The sequence below is a fragment of the Dermochelys coriacea genome, chromosome 2 (genome assembly GCF_009764565.3).
Source record: "Dermochelys coriacea isolate rDerCor1 chromosome 2, rDerCor1.pri.v4, whole genome shotgun sequence".
Taxonomy (NCBI): Eukaryota; Metazoa; Chordata; order Testudines; family Dermochelyidae; genus Dermochelys; species Dermochelys coriacea.
In genome coordinates this window covers 172,481,897-172,497,719 of record NC_050069.1, presented here as the reverse complement: position 1 = coordinate 172,497,719, position 15,823 = coordinate 172,481,897, and the positions used below count along the sequence as shown (strand labels likewise).

The window sequence follows — 15,823 nt, the reverse complement described above, 5'->3', positions numbered from 1 at the left end:
TTCAATTATAGTTAGTATTTGGTTTAGAAACTTTAATTTTATCAAGCAAAATGTATGTCACTACTAATCACACACACACACACACACACACACCACATAAAAGAGAAGTTGAGTGCACATACTAAACTCCAGCTACTAAGTATATTGAAATACCAGTCAGTTCTCTATCTATCTGTCTTATGCTTGGATGATTGTATCAGCACTGCAAGCAATCACAAGGAGTGCTTGTGTCAATGCATAGTATGGTCACCAAGGGTAGGTATCCCAGTGTGCCATGCACCACCCTTTGGCACAATACCTTTTGGGGAATTTTTTGCAATGCGTTGTGAGGCGTACACAAGTTGTACAGGGAGGCTGGAACAAGGATGGTCCCAATGGTTATAGCTGCCTGCTGTGTCCTGCATAATATGTGAGGCAAAGGGAAAAGTTGCCACTGCAGTGGAGGACAGAGTTGGAGCAGCTCTCTGCTGACTTTGGACAGCCAGACACAGAGGTCATTAGAAGAGCTCAATGCAGAGCTGAGGGAAGCCTTGAAAGAGCATTTTAACAGTCAGCTATAGTAATGTGATGGGAAAGACTGTGCTCTACCTGGCCCTGAAGTTTTGGGTGGTAGTAGAATTGTGTAATGCTTGGTGTAAAGCATTGAGCACTGGCACTATTTTCCAGCACTGGTGATTTTAGCTGATATTTCACTTCTGAGAGTCAAAGGCATAGAAGACACACCTGCTGCTGGCATCCTGAAGCCACCCAGGCCTGTATGCCGCTAGCCTCTTTACTGCAGTGGTATCTGCCAAAGTCATCAAAGTGGCATGGGAAAGTGTCCTACTGTGGAGGAAAAAATAAGGCTGTCATCCTAGAAATCTTTGGGGGAGGATTGCAGATTACCTCCATGGAAGTTTCATTGAGATCTCCCAGGAGGATATAAGGAACATCCCTGTGTACATAGACAAACAGCTTCACAAGCCTCTGACCACTCTCACCTAGCCCTACAGGGAATGAAAAACAGCTAACTGCTGTTTGTTGTATCTCTACCTCTTCTCATATGAATAAACCAGTGGAAAGCAGATACCTGTGTCCTGCTAACTTGGGGTTGGGCCAGGATGCCATCTTCACATTTAAACATTTTAAGGTAGAATGCATGCACACAGTTACCTGAGATTCCTTCCCTTGGATTAGGGTCAGCCCTGGTGGAGTCATGAAAAGAACCTGGCTCACAGCATAGCTGGACCCCCCCACTGGATGTTTCTCCTCCTAGCTGTTCATGGCAGGGGTCTCTGTCTCAGGTTCCCCTAGGCTATCCACGGTGGTCTGCAGGCTACTGGTAGAGTCTCCATCAAGTAGGGCATGCTGCTCATTGTAAAAGTGGCAGGTCTGTGACTTAGCACCAGATCAACTGTCGGCCTTCCTGTCCTTGTGGTATTCCTGCTGTAGTACCTTCGCTTTCACGTAGCACTGCTGCTGATCCCTGTTGTACCCCTTCATCTGCGTCCCCTAGGCAATCTTTTCATAGATGTCTATGTTTCTATGTCTGGTCCGTAGCTGTGCCTGCACAGCCTCTTCTCCCCATTGGCCCAGGAGAACCAATAACTCCTGTCTACTCCAGGCAGGAGCACATCTGGAATATGTAGCCGGCGTAATGGTTTGGGCAGCTGCACCACAAGGAAGAGCTGCTAGGTGAGCTTGTCAAGCTGGGCAATCAGGAAAAGGTATTTCAAAAATATGCAGGAGCTTTATAGTGGGGGACGGCTTCCAGTCTGTGACTCATGGCTAGTGGAGTTCATAATTGTGACCAGAGGAGTCACTGTTGACCATTGTGGGACAGTGGCTGGAGGACTGTTAGGTTTGACATAGATCACGCAGTGTCTACACTCTTACTATGTCAACCACAGTATATCAGCCATGGCTCAATGCTGTTCAGGGTGGTGGTGTTACTGTGTCACCATAATGGGGTGCTTTCATCAGCAGTAGACCAATGTGAGTGTACATGCATGCACAAATAAGTCAATGCAAGGTGCATTAAGTCAAAATAACTTTGTAGTGTAGTCCAGGTCTTAGGTACTTTCATGGCCCCCATTGTTGTGGTATCTGAGCACCTCATAATCTCTAATAAGTTTATTCTTACAACATACCATGTGAGGCAGGGAAGTACTATTATCCCCATTTTACAGATGGTGAACTGAGGCATAAAATGACTAAGGGAATTGGCCAAAGTCACAAAGGAAGGCTGTGGCAAAGAACTGGAACTCATTTCTTCCAAATCCTAGGCTAAAAGTCTAACCACTGAACTATTCTTCCTCTCACAGGAGAGGAAGTTTCCTACCATGGTGACTGTCAAGGTTCCTTCCCCACTCTGAATTCTAGGTTACAGATGTGGGGACTTGCATGAAAGACCCCCTAATCTTATTCTTACCAGCTTAGATTAAAAACTTCCCCAAGGTACAAAATTTGCCTTATCTTTGAACCGTATGCTGCACCACTGAACATTTTAAACAAACAGGGAAAGAGCCCACTTGGAGACATCTTCCCCCAAAATATCCCCCCCAAGTCCTACACCCCCTTTCCTGTGGAAGGCTTGAGAAGAATCCTCAACAATTGATACAGGTGAATACAGACCCAAACCCTAGGATCTTAAGAACAATGAAAAATCAATCAGGTTCTTAAAAGAAGAATATTAAAGAAAAAGGTAAAAGAATCACCTCTGTAAAATCAAGATAGTAAATAGCTTACAGGGTAATCAGATTCAAAACACTGAGAATCCCTCTAGGCAAAACCTTAAGTTACACATGACACAAAAACAGGAATATACATTCCATCCAGCACAGCTTATTTTAACAGCCATTAAACAAAAGGAAATCTAACACATTTTCTAGCTACAGCTCACTTCATCGGATGCATTTGGTGGAAAAAACAGAGGAGAGATTTATATACACACACACAGAGAACATGAAACAATGGGTTCATCATACACACTAAGGAGAGTGATCACTTAAGATAAGCCATCACCAACAGCAGGGGGGGGAAGGAGGAAAACCTTTCATGGTGACAAGCAGGTAGGCTAATTCCAGCAGTTAACAAGAATATCAGAGGAACAGTGGGGGGTGGGGTGGGAGGGAGAAATACCATGGGGAAATAGTTTTACTTTGTGTAATGACTCATCCACTCCCAGGCTCTATTCAAGCCTAAGTTAATTGTATCCAGTTTGCAAATTAATTCCAATTCAGCAGTCTCTCGTTGGAGTCTGTTTTTGAAGCTTTTTTGTTGAAGTATAGCCACTCTTAGGTCTGTGATCAAGTGACCAGAGAGATTGAAGTGTTCTCCAACTGGTTTTTGAATGTTATAATTCTTGACGTCTGATTTGTGTCCATTCATTCTTTTACGTAGAGACTGTCCAGTTTGGCCAATGTACATGGCAGAGGGGCATTGCTGGCACATGATGGCATATATCACATTATAACTGCATTTGCTCCAACCCCTCAGACAGAGACAAACACCTACAAGATCTCTATCATGCATTCCTACAACTACAGTACCCACCTGCTGAAGTGAAGAAACAGATTGACAGAGCCAGAGGAGTACCCAGAAGTCACCTACTACAGGACAGGCCCAACAAAGAAAACAACAGAACGCCACTAGCCATCACCTTCAGCCCCCAACTAAAACCCCTCCAACGCATCATCAAGGATCTACAACCTATCCTGAAGGACGAGCCATCGCTCTCTCAGATCTTGGGAGACAGACCAGTCCTTGCTTACAGACAGCCCCCCAATCTGAAGCAAATACTCACCAGCAACCACACACCACACAACAGAACCACTAACCCAGGAACCTATCCTTGCAACAAAGCCCGTTGCCAACTCTGTCCACATATCTATTCAGGGGATACCATCATAGGGCCTAATCACATCAGCCACACTATCAGAGGCTCGTTCACCTGCGCATCTAGCAATGTGATATATGCCATCATGTGCCAGCAATGCCCCTCTGCCATGTACATTGGCCAAACTGGACAGTCTCTACGTAAAAGAATGAATGGATACAAATCAGACGTCAAGAATTATAACATTCAAAAACCAGTTGGAGAACACTTCAATCTCTCTGGTCACTCGATCACAGACCTAAGAGTGGCTATACTTCAACAAAAGCGCTTCAAAAACAGACTCCAACGAGAGACTGCTGAATTGGAATTAATTTGCAAACTGGATACAATTAACGTAGGCTTGAATAGAGACTGGGAATGGATGAGTCATTACACAAAGTAAAACTATTTCCCCATGGTATTTCTCCCTCCCACCCCACCCCCCACTGTTCCTCTGATATTCTTGTTAACTGCTGGAATTAGCCTACCTGCTTGTCACCATGAAAGGTTTTCCTCCTTCCCCCCCTGCTGTTGGTGATGGCTTATCTTAAGTGATCACTCTCCTTACAGTGTGTATGATAAACCCATTGTTTCATGTTCTCTGTGTGTGTGTGTATATAAATCTCTCCTCTGTTTTTTCCACCAAATGCATCCGATGAAGTGAGCTGTAGCTCACGAAAGCTTATGCTCTAATAAATTTGTTAGTCTCTAAGGTGCCACAAGTACTCCTTTTCTTTTTGCGAATACAGACTAACACGGCTGCTACTCTGAAACCTGTGATTTTCTAGCTAAATTACTTACAGATTATTTACTAATTTTACAGGAGTTGTAAGGCTGCATTCCTGATTTGTTCCCAGCAAAAGCATCACACAGACAGACCAAACCCTTTGTCCCCCCCCCTCCAGATTTGAAAAAGTCTTGTCCCCTTATTGGCCATTTTGGGTCAGGTGCCAACAGAGTTACCTTAGCTTCTTAACCCTTTACAGAAAGGGTTTTGTTTCTGGTCAGGAGGGATTTTATAGCACTGTATACAGAGGGGTGGCTACCCTTCTCTTTATATTTATGACAGTGACAAACAGCCAGTTATCAGAAAACAAAACAAGAGCACTACTGGAAGAAACTATGTAACACTTTTTTTTTATTTTCACGGCAATGGCTCTAAAGTTACCAAAGAGTATCACAGTATTTTGTGTTACTTCATAAATAAATCATTAATAATGAGTATGAATACTGATCAGTAACATTAGTAAAGGAGAGGCGGGGAAAACCATCACTAGTCATTTTCATTCCATGGAAAGGAAGTGGCATTTATGGCTGATAGAGGCTTGAAAGATCATTGGCCCCATTATTTGGGGCTGAAAATATCCGCTAATGTTGGTGGGGAGGGATGGATTGCCATTGGTGTAGCTTTCTTTTCATCACTCTAAATTTTTTTTATATTTTTAATAGTTACCTCTGATTTGAAGGTCTTTTTGAAATAGTGGCATTCAACAGAGAAAAATAATTTCAGAGGAAGAGTAAAGTGGTAACCTACCTTTAATTTATGTTACAGAGGCTAGGGTCCTATAGATAGGGCATCAGGCTGGGATCAGGGAACCTGGGATTATAATCTTATTCACTCATTTTGTTACCATGAACAAATCACTTAACCTTCCTGCACTTCTGTTTCCTATCTGTAAACAGAAGATAATGATACTCTCCCACCTTCCTAAAGGACTTTGAAATCTATAGATGAAAAGCACTGTATAAGTGCTTGTTATTATTTAGCAGAATCTGCAGAAGCAGCTCACTTAGACACAAAGGATATGAGAGGTCCTTCTCTCCATTCTTTGTCTACTGGCAGTCTCCTCTGGCAGAATCTGGAAGAGGCTATGTCCAACCATACTCAGTTAATAGTCTCAGCCTCTTGGAACTGCTGAAGAATGGAGAAATAAAGGATTCTGAGATAAAGGTGGGAACTCTGAAAAGGAAAGAGCATAAAGATTTAAGAAAATGTCATCCAGTGTTTTCAGAAAACATTTAACTTTCTCAAATATGTAAATAAATTAATTTCTAATTACTTTCTTCATTACAGAGAGCAGACACAAGTTCCAACGAGCTGTCATTCTAAAATGATAGTTATTTTCTTAATTACTTTAATTGCTTTTCTTTTTAAATGAGTTTTTATCTTCCATCACTTCAGAAGGACTCAATAGCTGATATGACCAGAGACAGTATATTAGTGTGACTGAGAAACTCTCAGCTTTACTGGATCACAGAACTCCCTCTGCTCTGCTTCCTGGATAATAGGAATCTAATGTTACAGGGTCATAAAGTCATTGAAAATAGCAGTGGAAAAGGCTTTCAGAGCATGTAGTGTTATCCCAAAATGCAATTGCTCCCTACAGTATATTACTCAGTATATTTTCTAGGGCTTTAAAATCATCCTTAGTATTGTGTTCTTGTTGAGCAAAGAAATTGATTTGTAAAGAAGAAGGTGGGAAAGTCTGTGGTTACTATTAGTTGCTGATTTACTGGAGCACTTAGAAAGGTGCTGTAAAAAAGAGGAAGATACATATCTTCACTTTTTGGGTTATGCAGCTTGGACAACTGTTAGGTTGTTTTGTTTCCTCTTAATTTTTTCATGTCTTTAACAGTAGGGTCTCACTAATATTTGTAAAAAGCTGTATTAAATTCAAGGCTGCATTATTCTTCACATCCTAGGAGCTGCATGACTGCTCTTGGCTTCCCTGTCTGTTTGCTTCTGACAAAAAATGGTTCATGGAAAGAGGGGATGTGGCGAGTTAAGTTATTGCTTTCTGTTTTAAAGGAACAGCACAATTGCTGTTCTAATGCTTTCATTTTAGGCACCTGACCTAAAACATGAATCAGTTCTCACTTCACATAAGTGAAGAGGTATCCTGGTGAAGTAACTAAAATGTAGGTCTCTGTCCATCTGTATTATATACTGGGGTGGTCAGAAGCTTTTAGCTCTTAATTCTTCATCTTTTGTCATCAATGCAGTGCTAAAACTGTTAAAAGCAATGGCAATGTTATTCATCCTGTGAGCAGGTATTATATCATTAGAGTGCCAACTGGCCACAGCTAGGGACAAAAAAAGATATGTCTTTAGGAGGTATTGAAAATCTCCTCTCCATTCAAAGCAAACAAGCTAAACAATCAACAAAGAACCATTGCTCAAGTACGTATGGGCTGTGGTCAGTTCCAAACAAAAAATCCAATGAAACTATTTTGGAGAGATTTTCTTGGATGAAATGAATATATCTGTTTTACAAAAATACATATGATAATATTAATAGGAGGTATTTAATCAAATAGATGTGATTAACAAAAGGGTAACATTTTTGTATTGATTTAATTATTGCTTTTCAGGGATATTTATTCTTGTGGTAATTCGTTCATTGTCAGGGAATAAAATCTTTGTAAATATTTCACTTGTTGTTGTATTGTTTCTCTTTTTTTTTCCTCTGTCTCAGGAGAAAAGATGCTGGGCTCTTGTCTTACAAAGAACATCTACCAGTGAGTCAAGTGGTGGTTGGAGATATTGACCGATCGGGATCAGAATCCAAGTTAAGTGTGGGTCCTGTGCGCTGTCAAGGAGACCGTAAGTTTGCTGTTTTTTCAATGCTGTTGCTCCTGATTAGCTTATAGCCCTGTTGGAACATAGGAAAACTGACTGCCTCCCCAACTAAGCTCATGCAAGTTACATTTTGCTCACAGCCACTTCCTAGCCGAGTCTAAGATGTGCAGAGAAAGGGAAAGAAATGACCATAAAACCACCAATATAAGGGGCTCCGCTTTGGATCTAAAAGGTGGGCGTTCATCTTTCTTGTGTGGTAAATGAGGCATCTTTGACTACCCAGCTAAGTTTATGATTATATAAACAGTAATACAAATAGCAGAAGAGCAGCACTCGACAGCTGTGATGCTGCTGAGTGCTGCTTTTAATGCCATTAGCATTCCTATTTATATCACCATAAACTAAGTTTATAGAGATATAAATAGTAGCATTATGGCTAAATGCATCCTTGTAAACTCAGGTTATAGCTGTGTAAAGTTTGACATTACTGCTATCAAGTACCATCCTCAGAGCTCAATGTTGACTTGTAAACCAGGGATGGTTCTCCGCGGCAGTTTCTAGTTTAAAACTTGTGCACTGGAGACGGGATACATACCTTCCAGTTTGGCCTGTAGGAGGTGCAATATCAGAGTTATAAAGATTAAAGTGTATGTTTTATGTAGTAAATGATGGTAAGTGACTTCAAAATGAATGAAAAGGAGTGAATTTGGCCTAGCCTTTATTGTCATTCATAAATATGGCTGGCAGGATGGGTTACTATCAGATGCATTTAGTCTGCTTTTCTGTTGGAGAATTTCTAATTTCTGCTCATTTTCTTTCTGTTTTCTGTTAATGTATTTGATGAATATTGTGTACAGACATACTGCATGGGATGCTTGCAAATTGTTCACAGAAACTAACTGCTGATTATTATTTGTGGTGTGTGACTGATCACCTGAGTCAGAAGTTACTGTTTCTGTTCCCTGATTTAGATGACTGACATGTTTATACAAGATTTTACAAATGATGAATAGGAAATAAGGAATGCAAATACTTTTTTCATCCACTCGTACCCTTCTTCATATGTTGCCTGAGTATCAGTATGATTAGAAATCTCTATGAATTCAGCTGTTCTCAAACATGAGTGTTAACAAAACCGCATTTGCTCAAATGTTCGTGAATAGCAAATAATAGGGTTTACTGGAACATAGTTGAATCCAACAGCTATTTGGGAAATGAATGAATTCCTAACTGTCCATTTGCATTATATTCAGTCTGCTGTTTGAGTTATGCTGCCAAATTTTGTGAAGCCATAAATCCTATCCTGTGAATAATTTTGTATTTATTTCCATGGCCTTGAATTCACCTTGAATTCCTGGCCAACCCCCAACCCCTGTGCATTCTCCCTTGGATTCTGGAGCCTTCTTCATTCCCTACCCTGTCAAACTTGCTGCTGTATTGCAGGCCAGGGCTGGGTGAAGAGATCTCTTTCTATTCCACAAGCACCTCGCTGAGGACCATGAACTTTGTGGGGGCTGCATTGAAATCCTTTGGGGGAAGAGATCTAGGCTGGGAAATTCAGCAGGCTTTGAACCATATTCATTTTCAACAAGCCATCTAGGATTGGACTTGCTCAGCTGGGCAAAGGCTAGAGTGTCATTTAAATGGATTTTGGAAAAGAAAATTTCCCAGACCCTTCAGGGCAAAGCTATGTCCTGTCCATCTGGCCGGTCCAGCCTCGTTGATGGGCAAAGACAACCCATACCTGCCAATAGCGGAGAGGCAGAGTGAGTGCAGCGATGTCAGCAGATGGTATTGAGCATGCTCACTCCAAGCCAAGCATCAAATCTGGGGGGGGGATGCATGACCCTCCCATCTCCACCCCAGACATCGCCTCTGTTGGTGGGAACCATTTTGAATGTGAATTGCTGAAAATGATTTCAAAACACAGTCAGGGTGCCCATGTAGATGGGGTCATAAATACACAGTATTGTGTATTCCTCGTGAAAACATCATTCTCCGTACTGGCCCTTTTATGACTCAGCCATACCCCTGATATAGCACTGAGTGACGGCCATTCTCCCTTTTGCTACCATGCAGTGCTAATGCTGCATTATTGCAGGCTAAAGTCTGTCCCTGCTGCCCAGAGTCTCCTAGCACCCCTCCCCTCCATGATGCTGCTAGGGAAACAACTGGAGCTGCACAGGATGGCCGATACAGAAGAGGCCATTCATGGCCTTTACAGAATGTCAGTTATACAAGCACCAGGCCGGGGATCTTTTGTTTTCCCCTGCTCCTTTTTTATTTATTTGTGTACTTAGCTGTGCGGGGAGGTTGGGGCTTGGAGGCGTGGAATGATCTGTCAGGAATGGTAACACAGATTGCCTTGGGGCTCCTGTGCACAGGGCCAGCTCTAGGTTTTTTGCTGCCTCAAGCTCCGAGAGTGCAACTGCCCAAGAAAAAAAAAAAAGAGGTGGCCAGAATGCCATGGAATTGTGCCGCCCCAAGCAGGTGCTTGCTATGCTGGTGCTGAGAACCAGCCCTGCCTGTGCATAGGACAGTGTTGTTAAGGGGTACTTTGTTTATTTTCTAATAGAACTAACAAGACTTGCCCCCTTTACATTGATGGTCCTGTGTGCAAGACACTGGGCTAGGATTCAGGATGTCTGTATTCCATTCCAAGCTCTCCCACTAAGTTACTCTGTGACTTTAGTCAAGTAATTTAATCTCTCTGTGCCTCACTTCCTCATCTGTAAAAGGATATTTCCTTTCTCTGTCCATTTTGAATGTAAACTCTTTGTAGCAAAGACCGTTTCTTACCAAGTGTTTGTACAGTGCCCATATGACAGGGGACACTCACCTCTTGTCGGTCAAGTGCAAACCTGCACACAAACTCTCTCTCTCCTTCTGGCGCCCCCTGTCAGCGGTTGACCTCATTGGGGGGTCTTCAGTGACCCAGCCCTCCAGCTAAATCACACAGTCAAACTCATGAATGAGCCACTTCTGGGGTAAAAAAAAAAAGTCTAACAGGGCCTATCGCAGTGCCCTTGTCAGTATCTGTATCTGCAGCTCTGTCTCTCAGCCTCTTCTGGGCTAACTTTAAGTCTGTATCTCCCCGGTATAGAGCAGTGCCCCCAGGACTTTCTCACTGGAGCCTCTTCAAGTCCTGCCCTTCACTTGGACCTCTAAACAAGTCTTATCCCCTTCTCAGAGCTTAGGCCACCTTGCCTAAGCTCTGGCCCTCCCACTACTCCAGGTCCAAACCCAGGGACCCTACAAATAGAAACCATGTGCTGCTCCCTTTAATAATTGCTACTGCTATTGCCTGGGTCACTTCCCACATAGCCCCTTCCTCTTCACCCTTACCTCAGAGCTGAAGTTCTTCCTCACCGAATGCCAATGTCACCAGAACCTGTCTTCTGGCTCTCCCTTGAGCTTCAGTAACCAGCAAGGAGCACCTTCATAGCTCTTCTGGTCCCCACCAGGAACTGTTCTGCATAGGCCATGCAGCTCCTTTTAACTTGATCTGCTGTGCTCTGATTGGCTGCTTCCCTGCAGCCCCTCTAGGTAGGCCTGGAGGACTCACCTTCACTGCTCATTTGGCCTCCAGCAGGGGTCCTAAAAGGGCCTGGTACACTCAGTCACAGTTCATCAAAATGGGGTTTCAGCCTTAATTAGGCTCTCTACGCAGTGCCGCTTTTCAAATAATAGAGTAGTAATAATAAGAATAAACATTTAGAGGGAATAAATGGGAAGGTGACTGGTTTTTGTTTTTTTTATAATTTGTAGCTGGATCAGAACTTTAGAGAAACTAGAGGGAATGTGAGCCCTGCCTATCAAACTAACGCTGTATCCCAGGCCAGTGGTAGGTGAAGAGATCCCTTCAAATACCATACCCATCTGACTGGGGATTAGAGATGGTCAGAAAATGGAAGTTCCATCCCCCAACATTTCCCAACCGGTTTTCATTTCACATTGGAACGAAAAATCCAAAATTTAAAAAATTTTCATGGGATGGAATTTAAATAGATAGATTAGATTAGATTAGATTAGATTAGATTAGATTCTAAAACATTGAAATAACTTTATCAACGTCTAACATTTTGACCTTTTAGGATCAGAATATGAAGTGCAATAGTGGCCATTTTTAATTCAATTCTCGGTGTGTCATTTAATCAGTGTGATGGGAGGAAGGAGGGTGAGAGGTAGAAGGACTGACACACAAAATAAATAAATATGTATTACATCAATAGACAAGGATATGAGATGGAGGCAGGGAAAGTAGATGGATGAGTGAGGGACCCCTCACTGGTGAATGAGGTGCTCAGACGTTTAGGAGCATTTCTCAGAGGTTGCACGGCAACCAAATGTGGCTGTCAGCCACTGCTGCAAAAGGAGCTCCCATGTCTCCATGGGAAAGGATTCCAGCACCAATGCCCTTTGGTGCCACCTTCACAGGAGGCACCCAGAGGGCCTCATCCTAAGGCCAGCATCCCCGTATCATCTGCCACCTACCCCAACCTCAGGCTGGCTTTCCAGCACCTGCTCCCCCATGTCCCCATGTTGCAGCCCCTAACCCCTCACCCAGGTCCTGTCCTGGAGGAGTGGGGCTGGGCATAGATGCACCTGGAAGCTGTGAGGGAGCAGGCTACAGAGCTGCTCTTCTGGAGGTGTGTGGAAGGTTCAAGGGATGAGCTGCCATCTCAAGCCAGGGTGTTGCAGGAAGATTGCAGCTCACAAAAGGCCACTGGAGGCTCAAAAGCATCTCCATGACAGATACCTTCAAGAGCAGGCAGGGTACCTAAAGTGAAAACCATCCGTCTCTGGCCCTGTATATGGAGGAAGACGGTTCTAACCCCACAGAGCTGATTTAATAGATTCAGGGTACGTGGTCCCCTCTTCAGTATTTGTTTGTGTTGATTTTTTTAAAAGGCCTGTTGTTACTTGAGACCTAGAACACCATGTCCCTGCATGCATTCTGTACTGTTTAGGGCCTGCCACACACAGCACTGGTGCCATTTGGCTCCTTTATCTTCCTGCTTCCCTCCTTCTATCTGGGTCTCCTTCCTGCTCCCTGGAGTTGCATGATAATGTTGCTGGCTCCCAACCTTGCATGCAGTATATGCATGAGTGTGTTATATTATTGGCACCCACAACTCAAGAATTGTGCTCTGTTTAGCATCATCTCCTACTTTGGTGTTACCCTGATCAGCACTCCTTGGTTGGGTTCCTAAAAACAATTTGAAGGAAATGTTCTGCAGTTGGTTTCTCATTTTAAACAAATGCTTATTTTAGTTAGGAAACAACAAATGGGAAATTTTGTCCATAATTTTTACTTTTGATTTGTAGGCTAGGTCACTGTGACAGTGCGGGTGATCCAAAACTTTCCCTGTACTCCTCCTTCTCCAATCAACACTCCATGCCTATAACCACTCAACTGCTTTGTGGTTCCAACACTGAACTCAGTAACAGACTAGATCTAAGAGCGATTCTGAAAAATCTGTGTACCATTGCACTGTGACAGGTACACACACAAATATCAAGAAACTTAATCTAGTGGAGCCACACCCACAGGCTGTTTTCACATTATTAACCAAGTAATGTGAAGTCTAACACACAAGTCAATGGCATTTCTAAATATGGATTTAGGAGCCTAACTGTAGGCACCTATAGTTGAACATGTTGGTAAGGGTTTCTCTAATGAGAGACATGCTGTAAAAGCAGTATGTGTATTGCCAAAATACCTAACTACTGTTGTCTTGGATCTCGAATGTAAAGTAAGGAACACTGGGAATGCAAAATGTTTTATTGCACAGTTTAATTGCACTTTTGTTGCAAATGTAGATAGTTTTGAGACTCTTCCTTCAGAAAGGGAGGCTTATCCTTGATCATATTAGTGATTATTTCCTGTTCTCTTGATTAATGGCCCATTAGAGACTGCTTTGGGCAAGCTTGGACTGTGGATATCACATCTCAGAAACCTGTGATTGAGAAAAACACTATACTTCCTTGCACTTCTGGTCTGTGAAAACGTGCCCCCCAAAAACTTGCTACTCTGTGAAAATATGCTCATTATTTCTAAATAATTATGCAGAATATTTTTTGTTGGAGGGATGTTTTGTGTGGATTGTTATAGAATCTTGTAAATTAGCTTAAGAAATTATGCTGAAAAACATTCTGAAACTTGGTTGGGTATGAGTCTTCAACTTTGTATTGCAAGATAACTTCTTCATCTTTGACTCTGAGTCACAAAACTAAGTCTGCTATATACAAGTAGCCAACAGAAGGCCCTCCTCTTCTCTAAGGATTTTCTTGTTGTCCTAAAAGCCAGCAGTGCTCCAATCAGCTAATGCTTAAGGCTTTATAGATTTATCTGGTTTCTGTGGCAAAAATCCCATGGATCTTGCCCGGGGTGTATCCTGTACATTGGATAAGATATTCAGTCACTGTCTTTTTCCATTGTGTCATCTTAGTGTTGCAGAATATTTTAAAAATATTGAATTGGGCCTTCTGAATGGCAGACTTGGAGCAGACTTAACCAGTTTTTAGCAAAACAGGTGGACTCTGCTCAATGTGAGTCCGGCACGATACCACATTCAAACTTTAAGCAAGCACTTTAAGGTGTGACCAAAAGTATTGTTCTCGAATTGTTCCATTAGGTGTATTGTGCTAATGTTGTAGCAATGAAAAGTAATTGATACAGATTCTTTGGTCCATCTAAGCTGCACTCAACGCAGCCATGGGAGAGAGGAAAGCAAAGTGGTTCTATGTAATATTTGCATTCCCCCAATCCTGATGGCAGAAAGGGACTGTTCTAAATTGTGCCCAGTTGCCTATGGCACTAAGGATTATTGTAGGGAAGCAACATTCTATTCACACTTCTTTCTCCAAAGGAATGTCCTCTATACCAGGAGCAGAAAGAGGGGTGGTGACTCTGCATCATCTGTGAATTCCCACTATCCTTGAGGTATCTTCAGGAGGCCAGTTAAACTGTTTATACAGACTCTTAATTAGCAGAATTGCAGTAATACAGTGGGGACACCTATTTTGGTATGCAGTGTACAAACACATAACAAAAAGATAGTCCCTGCCCAGTCTCTTTCTGCTGCTGGAGTGGCGCAAAGGGACTGCAGCTAGTGTGAGAAGGCACACTGCCAGAGCCTTTCACTGTGGTGGAGAAAGGCTCAGGCAGCAACTGCCGGAGCCTTTTACTACTGCCTCTCCTCTGTAGAACCTTCACTACAGGAGGAAAAGGCTCTGGCAACAGAGAGGCAGCAGGACACTGCACTACTAAAAATCACAGTGTAGATATGGGAGGCATTGTTTTGGCATTGAGTGAGCCATGTAGTGTAAATACCCTAAGGTTCAGATGTGTTGGGCACTCTGCTCTATCTACTCTCCTAAGCTGTGCCTCATTGTCTACACTGCTATTTATACCTTGGTAGCTGGGCATGCAATGTCTGTACTCTATAAGCTACCATAAATGTTACTGCTGGAGGGAATTTTGCGCCACTGCATGGGCACAGAATTCATGGCCCCTGCAGATTTCTTTGCTTCCCCACAGTAAAATGACTTCTGATGGGGAAGCAAAGGGAAGTGGCATGAGTGGTCATGCGCCCCCTTCCTGGCAGTGCAGACAGGTCGGTTTGGGGACCTAGATCATCCAGTAGAGATGTAAATCACCACGGGAGGGCTGGGTAGTGTGTGTGTGTGTGCATGTGTGAGAGAGAGAGAGAGAGTCTGTCCGTCTCACTTGCTCTTGCTGCATGCTCAGCATGGAGGGGCAGGGCTTTGGGGTGTTTCTGAAGAGGTGGGTGTGGGGTAGGCTCTGTTCCCTTAGGCAGAGCAGAATGTAGCAGCCTGCCTGCTTAGTCAGTTGTTCACTTTGTTCTTAGTGAATTCCCGCAGGACTATATAAAACAGGTGCAAAAATTTTAAGGTTCCTTTATATTGCCAGAGTGGTGTAAAGGAGCCTTATTGTAAATGACAGTATGGCCTTATAAATGCTTATGGTGCTTTAGTGATTAGAACTGGTCTAAATTTTTGGACTGAAAAAATTTCCTATCAAAATGTGCTCCATGAACTGTTTGCTACTGACCTTTTTGGAGATGGTCAGTAGCCAGTATAAATTGTGAGTTTGAGTTCCCAGCCCTCACTTGCTTTTCAGTTGCCTATGATGTAACACTGAGCATATGACTGCGTATATTTGTTGATTAATAACTAGAAGTAAAGGGGCAATACTAGCTACATTATTATTAGACAGAGGGGGTTTGGTGATTTCCTCCAATGCTCCCCCTTCCATTATCCATCCATTCTATTGTAGTTTAAATAAATTACCAAAATAATTTAAACCAGCTTGATTATACTGCGTTATTTTGACAAAAAATGTGCAGAATTTTGCACAATTT

General features: G+C 42.7%; 1 protein-coding gene across 1 annotated transcript in view; it reads left to right on the top strand.

Annotated features, from left to right (window-relative positions):
* The window catches only part of CNTNAP2 (contactin associated protein 2), a 1,664,903-nt gene that overhangs the window by 1,401,157 nt on the left and 247,923 nt on the right, over window positions 1-15,823 (top strand). Inside the window, exon 15 of the mRNA XM_038391157.1 lies at window positions 7,333-7,460. Within this exon, the coding sequence (XP_038247085.1) occupies window positions 7,333-7,460 (128 nt within the window). The remainder of the gene's footprint in view (window positions 1-7,332; window positions 7,461-15,823) is intronic.